At 55.6% G+C, this 13,535-nt stretch overlaps 1 protein-coding gene across 4 annotated transcripts in view; it reads right to left on the bottom strand.

Annotated features, from left to right (window-relative positions):
- The window catches only part of CPNE5 (copine 5), a 195,635-nt gene extending 184,338 nt beyond the window's left edge, over nt 1–11,297 (bottom strand). For 3 of the 4 annotated variants that reach the window (XM_073320008.1, XM_073320009.1, XM_073320011.1), the window contains exon 1: nt 11,078–11,297. In XM_073320008.1, the coding sequence (XP_073176109.1) occupies nt 11,078–11,184 (107 nt within the window). In that variant the 5' untranslated portion in view covers nt 11,185–11,297. The remainder of the gene's footprint in view (nt 1–11,077) is intronic. The other variant, XM_073320010.1, reaches the window with a different exon arrangement.
- Between the last annotated feature and the right edge of the window lie 2,238 nt (nt 11,298–13,535).

Raw genomic sequence — 13,535 nt, 5'->3', positions numbered from 1 at the left:
CAGATCGAGGGACGTGATCGTTCCCCTCTATTCGACATTGGTGAGGCCTCATCTGGAGTACTGTGTCCAGTTTTGGGCCCCACACTTCAAGAAGGATGTGGATAAATTGGAGAGAGTCCAGCGAAGGGCAACAAAAATGATTAGGGGACTGGAACACATGAGTTATGAGGAGAGGCTGAGGGAGCTGGGATTGTTTAGCCTGCAGAAGAGAAGAATGAGGGGGGATTTGATAGCTGCTTTCAACTACCTGAAAGGGGGTTCCAAAGAGGATGGCTCTAGACTGTTCTCAATGGTAGCAGATGACAGAACGAGGAGTAATGGTCTCAAGTTGCAGTGGGGGAGGTTTAGATTGGATATTAGGAAAAACTTTTTCACTAAGAGGGTGGTGAAACACTGGAATGCGTTACCTAGGGAGGTGGTAGAATCTCCTTCCTTAGAGGTTTTTAAGGTCAGGCTTGACAAAGCCCTGGCTGGGATGATTTAACTGGGAATTGGTCCTGCTTTGAGCAGGGGGTTGGACTAGATGACCTTCTGGGGTCCCTTCCAACCCTGATATTCTATGATTCTATGATTCTTCTGTCTCTGTTATGATTCTAGGAGTCAGTCCATGGAGAGCTCTTAGCAGTGCTCTTCAGTCCCAAAATCCACCAGCAGGGGGCGCTGCGGGGCACAATTCAGGGACACCGGCTGTAAGGGACTCCCAGGGACTCAAATACCAGCCTCTGCCAGGAGGGGGCGCAGGAAGGGAAAGGTGCAGGAGCGCTGGCTGCTCCCAGAAAGATCCCAGCTACTCCAGGGCCGGCCTCTGCAGCAGGGGGTGCTCTGTTATTGAGTCCCGTGTGGAAGGGTCTGGACAAAGTGGAATTTTAAAGAAACAAACACACCCGATGAAGTGAGCTGTAGCTCACGAAAGCTCATGCTCAAATAAATTGGTTAGTCTCTAAGGTGCCACCAGTCCTCCTGTTCTTTTTGCGAATACAGACTAACACGGCTGTTACTCTGACACCTATGATTGGTTAGGGAGGCTGATTTTTTGTTTTTCTCCTAAGGGGCAGGCTGATTAGGGGTAGTGCAAGAAGCTAAGCAGAGGAAAGTGGGGGGGAATCCATCAGTCCAGGTCCTTAACAGAACAAAATCAAATCAAATCTCAAATAAACTGGACAAATCCCACTTGACATCAGTTTCTTGGCTCCCGCACCCGTTTTTCTTTGTGAAAACCAAGGCCAAGTTGTGCAGCTCCAGCCAAAGCCCCTTCTCTTTCTGACCCAGCAATGTCCACAGGAGGGGGGTTCAGAATTAACTCCTTCGCTCGTTACAGTGGCAAAGCAGACATCAATCAGCATGTGAGGAACTCGGACACACACAAGAGACAGGAGGAAAAATTATCGGCCAGATCCTCAGCTGGTGTAAATCAGTGTAGCCACAGACTGCCAGATTCTGCTCTCACACCAGTTACACCAATAACTACTTCAGTGACCTCTACAGAGTGACTCTCGGTTCACGCCAGAATAAGTGAGATCAGAACCAAGCACGTGGCCTGACTCTGATCTCAGGGAGCAAGTTTAACACCAGACTAATTCCATAACTAGAGGTTAGTGAAGGAGGGGGGAGCTTTCAGGTCGTAAATGTGTTCAGAATCTGAAATTCTTCTCAAGTTCTCCACACACCCCCCCCCAATGAAATGGAATAATTTATCCCAAACACTTCTTAAGAAGCAGGCTCTAGGTGAATTACGGCAATGTGATATAATCACAATGAATACAGGCAGGGTTAGAAAAATATCCAACTTCTGCAGAGCGGAAATAATGTATCTTATTCTGGTTTTTGTATCTTTACTCCTTCCTGGGGCAAAAAAACCCCAAACGAAAACAGCTTCCTACCCAGCCACTGTTACAAGAGGAACATACCCTGTGGGTTAGATATAAGGAGCTAATTATCCGACTTGCTAAACAAATGAATGGTTGGGTGAGTTCTGCGGCCAGAGGCACTGCGAAAGCGGGCGTGTGCTGCTTGGGTTGCTGCCTTGGCGAGAGGATGCGGACCTGTCTGGTGGGCGCTGAGGCGAGCCTTCGGAGAAAGGCTCTAATCCTGTCTAGAGGCCCCATGCGGGGCTGCTCAGCTCTGGGGCCCTGCCAGCTCCAGGGTTAGGCAGTGCCCCTGTAGTTTTTACTTACAAGTAGAACAGAATCAATGGGCATCCCGTGTCTGATTTACAGCCTCCGTAGACAGCGTTGCTACTCCCAGCCTTCGCCCCTCTGCAGACACGGTGTCCCTCAGCTGCCTAGACCTCAGCCTCCTCCCCTGCAGCTCCCCCCACACCAAGGACCCCCGAACCCAGAACGGCGTCCCTGGAGAAATCCCCCAACTCTGTCTCCATTTGCTCCCAGCCGATATTACAGCTGAGGAATCAAAATCTGAGCTGGAGGCAATGCGTGAGGCTAGCCCAGGCTGCCGAGAGATGCAGAAACGGGACTCGGACCGACTGACACCCCAATGGGCTTCACGGCTGTTCCCAGGCTAGCCTGAAATTCACTCACACATGTAAAGCTGAGGTAGGGCCAAACACCTGATCCCGACCCTCCAGAACTTTGGGACGGTTCCAGGCCAGATCCCAGCTCTGCCAGTCTCCACGCTGCACCCGTTCTGTTCCTCAGTGGAGATGGCTATCTGAGCGCAGGGGAGAGCCAAGGGGCGTGGGGTTAGGAGGAACTTTGTAGGTCTGCTGGGGATGGACCTTCCCTCAGTCCTCAGGCTGGACCCGACATGGGCAGGACATCCCCAGAAAGCTCAGCTAGGGCCCGCCCTCATTCCTCCCAGACCTCGGCATCTCTTGGGCCCAGACTGCACTTATCGGCAGAAGCCCACCTGAGTCCCAGCCATGCTGCAGCCTCCAATCAGAGCGATAAGGTCCAGGAGAGCATTCCGTCTTATAGGGACTTCCCCAAAGCTCTAGGCATTGGACCAGATGCTCAGCTGGTGTAAACCAGCGTAGCGATATTGATGTCAATGGAGCCGCAGTGATTTACACCAGCTGTGTGGGTCTGGCCCATTGTGAAGCTCGCTCTTCGCTGGATTCGAGCAGCCTGATTCCTCTCTCACTGACCCTGGTCCTACATGCATGTGATTCCACTGACTGCCCTGGAGATACCAGTGTAAGTTAGAAGAGAATCAGGCCCCAAGACATTGTCACCCCGGCAGGGCTGCTACCTGCTTTGTCCACACCCCCTGCTATCTCACCATCACCGGCCCCTGCCAGGCTACACCTGGAAAGGGAGGCTACAGGCCCCTTTCTCCGCTACTTTTGCTCTGGTTGTCATGGCAGGGTCTGATTGGCAGCCCTGGGGACAGACACACTCTGTGTTTACAGCACGGGTACAGCACAGCAGGGCTAGCTATCCTGCCCTGTGCTTAGCCCTCACCGGTGGGCCCCCCCCCGTCTAGGTGTGAGAGGGGGTCCGGGCTCCATGGCCATTCTGCTGGGACTCCTGCCCGGAAACAATTAGCGCCATCAATGCTGGTCGCTGTGGTGACGTGGATGTGTGTCCATTAGCGACTGGACTGAGATCTGCCAACCAGGCGCCGGATGGCATCAGCTTCCATCCACATCAGCGCACACTGGATTGGAGCCTGTAACCTGGGGGCTGGTCTCACTCCCAGTCCCCACAAGCCATCCATCCCCACAGAAAACATCAGGCCAGATCCTCAGCTGGTGTAAATCCCTGGAGCGACACCAAATTATGCTGCCTGAGGCCTTGCCCCGGTTAAATGACTCAGCCTGTCACAGTCCTCTCTCTGGGCTGGGTGCTGGCTCCCCTCTGCCCAGGAGCTAGGTGGCTCCCAGAACAGCCGGTTTGCTTTCTGTTGCTCCTCAGCTGTGATTTGTCATTAAAATCTATTAGCTTGGGGCATTGTACATTATGGATTGGAATTTATATTCACCACAGGGCTCTGGCTGCCTGCTTTTTAATTGCATCAGTGAAATATCCTTTCCCTTCTCCCCGCAAGCAGGATCACTCAGAGGCTTCCGGCAATCTAGGAGCATGAGTTCCAGTGACTGTCAGCAGATCTGAGTCAAGGCATTTGGGAAACAAAACCCACCTCTGCAGCTTGGAGCAGCAAAGACAAACAGCCCTGGCTGCTCTCACCTGCCCCAATATTCCCCACAGTCCCTTCCCCTCCTCACCACCCTGACCTTTCATCTCTCCACAGCTCCTGCTGCATTCCTGGCCTCAGGCTGGTTTGCCCACCAAAGTCACCGTCACTGCCTGCCTCCCTGACCCCTTCCACATTCCCCGCTGTGACACACAGGGCCCATCCCTTGAGAGTGCACCTGGGCGGGGCCCTGCTGCCTGAGCTACGGACCAGCCCTGTGAGCACAGGGGCAGCAACAGTCTCACAAACCATTCCACATGTTCCAGCCACCAGCAGGAGACAAAGCCACACTTGGCCACATGGGCTGGCTCAGGACTGATGGGCTCCTGCCTCCTGCCAGAGGCTTTCAGGTCATTGCTCTGTCTAGTTCCTGGCCCTGCACCACACCACGTGATCTGACAGCCCACCTCCTACAGGAGAGCAGGAGCCCTAATGCGCTCCCCGGTCCAACCTCCCAGTGAGGCCATCTCGTCTTGCATCCTGCTAAAGGATCAGTGCTTGGAAGACGGCAAACAGACACCGCCCACCCGAAATGCAGCTGTCCTGTGCAATGGTAGAATGACAGATGAGGAAATTCCTTCCGGCCCATCCTTGGAAATTTTGGCCGTTGTCTGTTCTACTTAGATGCCAAAGCTGGAAGGGTGTATGCCAAAGCAGCCATTGGTAACCTAGCACACGAATGAAACACCGCCCCTACTTCAGGGTGCAAGGGAGAAGCCCTGCAGGCACAGATGGTTCCTGCACAGCACTAGGTGTTGTGCAGTAGCCGCACTGAGCGGTTAGCGCAAGGGACTAGCATTCAGACCTGGACTTTCTGCCGCTGAAAGGACCAGACCCTCAGCTGCTGTCAATTGAAGTCAGTGGTGTTACACCATTTACACCAGTTAAGATCTGGCCCTCACTATGTGACCTCAGATGAGTCATTTCCCTGCTCTGTGCCTCAGTTTCCCCATTTGTCACTAGGGGTAGCAATCCCAGCCTGCAATCACAGCACTGGGAGAAAGTTGCTGTACAGGTGGAAGGAATACCTATAATACCAGTAAAGGTGAACAGGGAAGGCTGTTGCATCCCGGGGTGTTATGTAAGCAAGGCAACAGCTGAGCAGAATTCAGCAATCTGAGCTGGAAGACAGCACATCCACAGTGAGGAGCCAGGATTTCCCATGGCGACGCGCTAGGCTTTAAAGGGGAAACACGCTTCCGACACAATGTGCTTTAAAAGAAAAACTAGTTATGTGGGCGAGCTGCTTTCTGACTGGGCAAGGCAGACAACGTATCTGTTCCTTACGCTGCTCCGATTGCTGCAAGTCAACAACACGAGGTAGCTCCAGCAGCCCAGGAACAGCTAATCCATCACTTGTGACGAAGAGTGGGGCAAGAAAGAGTCCGTTTGAATGTATTCAGGCCCCCAATTAATCCCTCTTTAAAGCCATTTGAATCTGGCACAGAATGTCTACTGTTGATTGTTGCTAGAAATGGAAAGGTCAGCAGCAAATGAGCCACTGTCATAGGCAAACTGCAAAGCAACACTGAAAACTGAGGGATAACTGACACGCCAGGGGGAGGAGGGATTGATGGCTGCGCCATCCTTGGCTTCTTGAGCACAGACAAAGGAAGCCTAAAAGGTCTGTATCTTTCTGTCTGTCTGTGTGTCAAGGTGGGAGTGTCTGTCTATCTCTGCGTTCTTTTTTTTAAAAATTATCTTTCCCTTGCTTGTTTTTCACATTTGAAATTCAAGTCTCGTCTACTCTGGTTTTCCTGGATGTCTCTATGGACAACCAGAGAACTGGCAGGATTAAGTCATCACAGGTACCTCTGAGCACTGAGAGGGGGAAGGGATTTTTAACTCAGGCTGTTTCAGACTCTTTGGGTTTGTTTTTTATTCGTACCTTGTTAACGCAAAGGCCTAGCACGCAGTTGGGAGGAAGAGCCAAACAAGAGCCAAAGAGCCAAACAACTCCACCCTTTCCATTAAAGAGAAAGGTCACACTCTGGTCCTCCAGAGAAGACCTCCAGCAAAAAACATGAAAAACTTGATAGTAAAAACAAATAGGGGAAAAATCTTTGAAGTGAGCTGTAGCTCACGAAAGCTCATGCTCAAATAAATTGGTTAGTCTCTAAGGTGCCACAAGTACTCCTTTTCTTTTTGAGAATACAGACTAACACGGCTGTTACTCTGAAACCTGTTAAAAAGTTCAGTCATTCTTTACAGATCATAAAGATGCACAAACTATTTCTCCCCATGGAAGGTCAGCACAGAATCCTGCTCCAACCAGCCCCGCTAATCAGACTCGAGGATGGACTCAGCACAGAAATGCACTGAAATAATCTTTTTAAAACGCTGCCTCCCCTTCTCCAATGATGGGAAGCCATCAACCTCAGCGGGGCCTGGATTGGACCCCACATCACTTCCTGGTCTGCTGACCCCTTGACACGGTCAGCCACATGCTGGGACGTCACCGCGTGGTGGACTCGGCAATGCCCGTTGCCCTCATGCAGTCTAGTGAAGGTTCCGGTTACAGCTGGGCTCGAAAGGGGGAGTCACGGAGAGCGGCTTGAGGGGATGGCGAGGAGCAGGCTGCTGCCGAACTGAGTGGCACTGGCTCCTGCTTCCGTGGAGCTCAGCACAGTGAGAAGCTGATAGCTCGAGCCATGTGCCAGCTAATCCAGACCCTCTGCCGGTGCTCCTCAACCCCCTGACAACAGTGTACTGCCCATCCTGGGTCCCTGCCCAGCTCTGCCGGTGTCCTTCCAAGTTCCACCCCAACCCGCAGCCCCCTGCTGCCCCAGCCCTGGGCTCCCCCTGCCCAGCTCTGCCGGTGCCCCTCCATCCTGACCAACCCCCAGACAAGAGCTCCTCTTGCTTTTCCAGTCCTCTGTCCCCAAACCAATAGCTCTGTCAGTCCCCTTCCTCCTGACTCAAGCCCGCTGTGGCACCAGTCCCGGACCCTCCCGCGCACTCCCAGCACCGAAAGCTGAGCCAGCGCACCTCAGCGCTGACTCCGACTCCCCTGCTTTTCCAGCCCTGGGCCTTGGGGTGCCCGGGACAGCCTGGGTGGCTCCTTCCCCGGAGGCTCATGTCCATGCTCAGCTTGTGTCTAACCTGGGTTCCAGAGGCAGGAATGGGGTGGGGACTGACTGTCCCTCCCCTACACTTGGGGCTGAAGAGCCTCACGACAACCCTGAACGGCACGGTGACCTTGTGCGCCAGGCCGCAACACCCAGCGTGGGGAGCTGGGCCCAGCCCCATGGGACAGGAACAAGCGCAGCCCAGTGAGCGCAGACCTCACTCACTCTCCAGCCCCCCACCAATGACCCTTCACCCCCCTAGCTGCAAAACCCAGCTCCTCCACTGCGGGGTTCGACCACCTCAGTAGTGAGAAGCAGCAAAACCTCCAGGGCCAGTTACAACATCCCAGCGCCATGACACACTTACCACATGGGAGACAGTGTTATCTAGTGGCTAGAGCACTGGGCTGAGACTCAGGAAACCTGGTTCTAGTCACAGCTGAGTGACTTTGGGCAAGTCTCCCGGTGCCTCGGTTTCCCCATCTGTAAAATGGGGAAGATGAAACTGACCTCCTCTGTAGACCGCTTGGAGATCTTGGGATGGAATGTGCTAGAGAAGAGCTAAGGACTATTACCATTCAGCCTTGCTTGTGTAGATGGGACCATGACACATTCCAGCCACCTGCCAACTGAGTCTGGGAACAGAGTCATTTTGCTAGTGCGGACGGGACCCAAGGCAGCAGTTGGATCCAGGCCTCACCCGGAGGGCAGATTGCAGGAGTGGTGGACACCAGGGCCAGTGAATCCCACTGGTGGGAGAGTGGGCAGACAGTGGGAAAGCTGGTCAGGAAAAGATTTCTTCTGCCTGTGAACCGTTTTGATGAAAAGGTTTTTTTCATTTTTGCCAAATTTCTTCTTTGAATGTTTGTGAGGTATTTTGTCAAAAAATTGAAAACTGATTTCTTTTCCTGTTTTTGGCAACTGAAAATTTAAATTTCCTTTGCCCACCCCCACACCCCAATAATTTTGGGGTTTTGTTGAAACTTCCATAGCTCTCTCAATTGCTAGGCCACGTAAACCGAGCTCCCAGAAAGTCCCCGCTGCAGCACAGAGCAAAACCTCAGTGCTGGGACGCAAAGAATGAGCATAATCCTTAGCACCTCCACAGGGCTTTTCATCTTCAAAGCGCTTTATGGACATTGACTAACTAATCCTCGCAGCACCCATGCAAGGCAGGAACTCAGCCATACCAACCCCCAGGGAGGGTGTGGAACCTGAGGCACGGAGAAGGTCTGGGACTTGTCCAAGACCACACAAGAAATCAGTGTCAGAGCTGATAACAGAATCCAGGAGTTCTGAGATAGATTAGATTAGATTAATCTAGATAGATGGATGCAGTGTGTGGGGATACATAGATCACAAGAGCATCCTTCTACCTATACAGTGCCCTTCCAGATACAGGTCTCCTAAGCCTCGCTCCACGCTCCGTCTTGCAGGAGTTGGATACGTCCTGATGCTGCTCAGAAGGGCTGGCTCAAGGCAGGTGCTGGCAGTAAAGCCTTCCCCACCAGGTTAGAGGGTGCCCCTCTTCCTGCAGTCTGGCTTATCTCCGCCTGGCAATGCCTGACGCAAACACACGCCCAGGCAAGCTCCAGCTCTAAGTGCAGGGAGAAAAACAACCAGGGGGAAGCACCTGCTGGGGCTTCTTGCAAAGAAATATCAGAACTTGCTAAAATAGCAGCATGAGGAAAAGAACTTCCCGTGCCACTGTGGAATGAGGGGAGCCGGGAGTGGCTGGCCCAGGTTCTGGGCCCAATCCTTTGGGGGGAGGGATAGCTCAGTGGTTTGAGCATTGGCCTGCTAAACCCAGGGTTGTGAGTTCAATCCTTGAGAAGGCCATTTGGGGCAAAAATTGGGGATTGGTCCTGCTTTGAGCAGGGGTGTTGGACTAGATGACCTCCTGAGGTTCCTTCCAATCCTGATATTCTATGATTCTTGGCTGGGGTAAGCCAAAGCCAATGGAGCTGCTCCTGTTTACACCAGGCTCACTCTCTCTCTTCTACACAAATTTTTCCTTCTTTAATCTCAACCAGCAAAGGAAGAAAAGGCCTGTCTCTTGTTCTAAATAGCATTAGGGATGAAGCTGCTTACTGAGCGTGGCACACATAGAACAAGGCTCAGAACAGACCACAGCAGTTTAAGGCTCCCCACTTACTCCCTGCATGTTAAGTCTGAGCATAGACGCACTGGGGCGAGACTGCTCTCCGAGAGTCACTGGTGTAAATCCGGAATGACTGGGCCCAATTCTCTCATTTTCCCCAATGTCAATCAGGAGTTACAATGGAGTTACTCCAGATTTACACCAGGATAACTGAGATCATGGTTGGGATACACTGGCATAAATCCAAAGTAACTCTGTTGCTCTGGATTTACACCAGCGTGGACTGAGATTGGAATCTGGCCCATGCATTAACCTGTCAGACAAACCCAGCACCTCACAGGGACACAGCTTCTGCTGGTGCCTGGCACACTTTGCCCGGATCATCATTTGGGGCCCCCACTCACTTGCCCCCGGGGGAAGGGGATGGGGTGGAAATCTCCAGGAGGAGAGACAGACACCTTCTGATGTCTCCTTCAGGCTGAATAAGCCAGGGGGCTGGCAGGCCCACACCCGCAGGATTCCCAGGAGAGGACTCCCAGGCTGCACTGTCTTTGCTGGGAGATCTCCGCGGAGTCAGTGGTAAGAGACCTTGGCCCAGATGGGAGCCACTGGGACTTTGGTGCCAAAATCCCCTTAAAAACCTGTCCCATGTGCTTCTCTCCTCCCCAGAACAGGACAGTGCACCCCCTGCCCTCCTCTGCAGGCTCCCAACCCCTCCTTTAGAGGGCTGAGCCCATCCCCGGGTGCTGGGCCCTGTGCACAGAGAGCTCGGGGGCACACAGGGAGGAATCTGTTTGACTGAGTAAGGACTGCAGGATGGATCCTGCACTAAAACCCCAACCCCTGATCCTTCCACTCCCACCGGATCCAGGCCACGCCAGGGATCCGGACTGCAATCCAGGTGTCTGCTTCTCCCTCAAAGAAACTTCCTCTCCGATCCCATGCCAAGGAGAGCACGAATCGGAACGCCCTGGGGTGCCTGGCCCCTCTGCAGCCAGCCTGCTGGGTTTGCTGGCCAAGGCACCCTGGAGAAGTAAACACTGGGGTTGTGGGGGGGGGGGGGTACGGTGCACAGGCTCGGGGGGGGGGCAGCTGTACTAGAGCAATGGGGGCTGCTGCTGATTTCAACTCTGAGAACAACCATGTCCCCCCAGCCAGGGCTGGCTGGGCATCTCGGGGAACCACCCCAGGGCTGCCCAGTGTGCTGGAGGAAGTCCAGAGCTATGCACTGCTAGGGAATAACACACACTGAGAGGCACCCCCAGTGAGTCACACTCACACACCCAGAGACACACGAACAGCGAGACACACTCACACGCAGTGAGACATAGATACACACTCGCACACAGGGAGCAGTTTTGTCCCCAGAGTGGCTCCCTGCGGGGGGCATGGCCTTGGGAGCCCCCCCCCGGCTGGCCCTGCCACCAGCCAGATCCGCGCCTGCCAGGACCCCCCGCGGTTCGGACCCCCCCCCGTATAGCGGGGGCGCAGAGACCCATTGACCCAAACTGCAAAGCCTGGCTGGGATGGAAAAAACACTTCCCGCCGGGGGGGGCGGCAGCGGGCAGCCCCCTCGTGCCAGCGCCCATGGGGCTGGCTCATTGCTCCCAGCCCCGGCGGGCTCGCACCCCCTGCTCCCCCCAGCCCAGCGGCAGCCGGTGGCGAGCTCCCTGCACGGGCACAAACTTTCCCGGCCCCCGCCCTGCCCCCGGGCCCGCGGCAGCGCCCATCCCCGCGGCGGCGGGGCTGCCCGTACCTGCAGGAGACGGTGAGCTCCACCTTGGTGGCCGGGATGCTGCCCGCCATGGGGTCGAAGTCGCTCACCGAGGCCATGTCGCCCCCCTTGTCCATCGCCTCCTCCATGGGCGTCCAGCCGCGCCCCCGGGGCCTCCCGCTCACAGCCCGGGCGCTGCGGGGGGCTCAGAGCCGGGCAGGGAGCGGGGCATGGCCAGCGCCGGGCGCGCAGCCAGCTCCTCGCTCTGCCTGCACCACCGGGGGGCCGGCTCCGGAGCGCTGCCCGCCGCCTGCCCGGCTCCGCCCCTCAGCCCCCGCCCCGAGGCGCTGCCCCCCGGCCGGGCTGGGCGGAGCGGGGAGCCCCGAGCCCTGGGCTGGGGCGGGGAGGAGCCTTTCGGCGGGTGCTGTGTGAGGACCCGGGCGTGGGTCTGCCTTTGCTGGGGGCAGGTCCGCACCTGGGAGGGGTCCCTGCGCCCCCGGGCCAGGCCTTGTGCTGCCTGGTGCCTGTCTCGCTGTGGGCCCAGGGTCCCTGTGCCTGTAGGGGGGAGCCCTCTGCCAGGGGGTGTTTGCTGTGTGCATGGGCTGTGTTTGGGGGCCTTGGGGGGGTGCTGTGTGTGGCTGTTGTATGGGGGGAGGGTCTATATGTCTGAGAAGGTGTTTGGGGGGGACATGTCAGTTTGGGGGTGCATTTGGCATGTCACTGGGGTGCATTTGGAGGTATGTTATATATGAGGGAGGAGTTGGTTGTGTATATTTCACATCTGTTGTGTGTGTCTCTGCCTGTGTTGCTACTGAGAGACAGGCAGCGAGCTGGGTTAAGTCAGAGAACAGGCCCTGCCTTCCATTCCCCTCGCCCCCAGCCGGATCTAGGGGAGCAGCACCAAACACCCTCAGGGCACAAGGCACACGCATGTCCTGCAAACTCAGGCTCCCTCCTGCGTTCAGCCTTGGCCCGGGGCCTTTGGCTCAGGGGCTCCTGCAGTCTCCCACTCAATTCTTGCTCCCCAGATCTGCACTCTGATGGACAAGCAACCCCATGGACTGCTAGGAAAAGCCAAGGGAGACTAGCAAATCTCCCCACTGACTCAAACCCCCGCCCGTGAATTACTGGGGGTGGGGGTTGGTCCCTAGTCACCTGCTTTCCTTCTGTCGCCCACTCTGCTGCAGGTAGGGCTGGAGCAGCAAGAATCCGCTGGGGCTAAAATCCCTGTAACTCTACCCAAGTGAGGAGCACGGGGCAAGAGGGAACGTGGCAGGGTAGATGGGCCCAGACTCTCAGCTGGTGTAAGTCGCTGTAGTCCCAGAGATTCAGTGGAATGACACTGACTTGCACCAGCTAAGGATCTGGTCCAGGGACTTTCATGGGACCACTCCAGTGTATGCCAGCTGTGGGGCGGGCACCTGCCTTCTAAGAGACTTCCCCACCCTGGGTGTCTGGGCCAAACCTGGGAAGCACTCGTCCGTGTCGTCGTCCCCCCCCGAGTAGCTGCCAGAGTCAGTGGGGCTGCTCACGTCAGGGATGGACTTGCAGGTGTATTGTCTAAAAGTGCCAAGTTTTGGTGGGCCCAATCCTACATAGCCTTATTCCAGTCGTCCCACTGGGCCCGATTCTCCTCTCACTTACCCTGGCATAACCCCATTGACTTCAGTGCTTATTCCTGATTTACACCTGGGGTGAGAGAATTGGGCCCACTGGGACTACTCACAAGAGCAAGGCGCTGCAGGATCCGGTTCCATGGGGACTGATGTACATTAGTCCTGTGTTGGATGTGAATCTCTAGGGAGTGTTTTATTCCCTTTGCCTGGGAAGAAGCACTGCTGAGATCAGCAGTAGCAGCTCTGGGCTCTGGATCTTGCACCTATCCCAGCAGCTCCCAGTCCAGGACAAAGGCCTTTACGCCAGTGCTTAGCCCTTGCTATCATTTCAGCTGCGCTGGCTCTTGGCAAGGATGGGACCTCCCCCCTTGGGGTTAGCATCCAGGAACAGATTCTGGGCACTGGTTTCGGGTTGCAGAGCTCAGTTCTGCCGTACGCCACCAGGTGACACTGCAACCAACCCATCCTGGGGAGCCAGGTTAGCTCTGTGAGAGCACAGCTCCCCCCTGCCAGTACGCGCCACAGGGGAGAGCCCCCCCCCCCCCCCCCGGCACAGTCCATCAGCTGCGTGGGCAGCAGTCGGCCCGCTACCATCTGACTGAGGCCACGAGCCGCTATGGCCTCACGTTAGCACCCCTGTAGGCTGCCTCAGTGACATATGAGGGCCTTAAAGGAGGCGCGAATCTCAGCACAGCCCCTGTGTAAGAGCTATTGGGCCAGCCCTACATCTGTCCTGCTCCACGCCCCAGGTGCAGGGTGTGTTCAGGGCCGGAAGTAGACACCATGGGGCAGGCTGGGCTGGATTGCACTGTGGGAATTGTGGGAAGTCAGCTCTGACTCCCACCGGGGCTGGGCTGGGCAGACCCCCAGCTCCACCAGGATAT

Source organism: Lepidochelys kempii, chromosome 21, assembly GCF_965140265.1.
Source record: "Lepidochelys kempii isolate rLepKem1 chromosome 21, rLepKem1.hap2, whole genome shotgun sequence".
Classification (NCBI taxonomy): domain Eukaryota; kingdom Metazoa; phylum Chordata; order Testudines; family Cheloniidae; genus Lepidochelys; species Lepidochelys kempii.
Note: the sequence above shows the minus strand (reverse complement) of the source record. Positions and strands in the feature narration are given on the sequence as shown.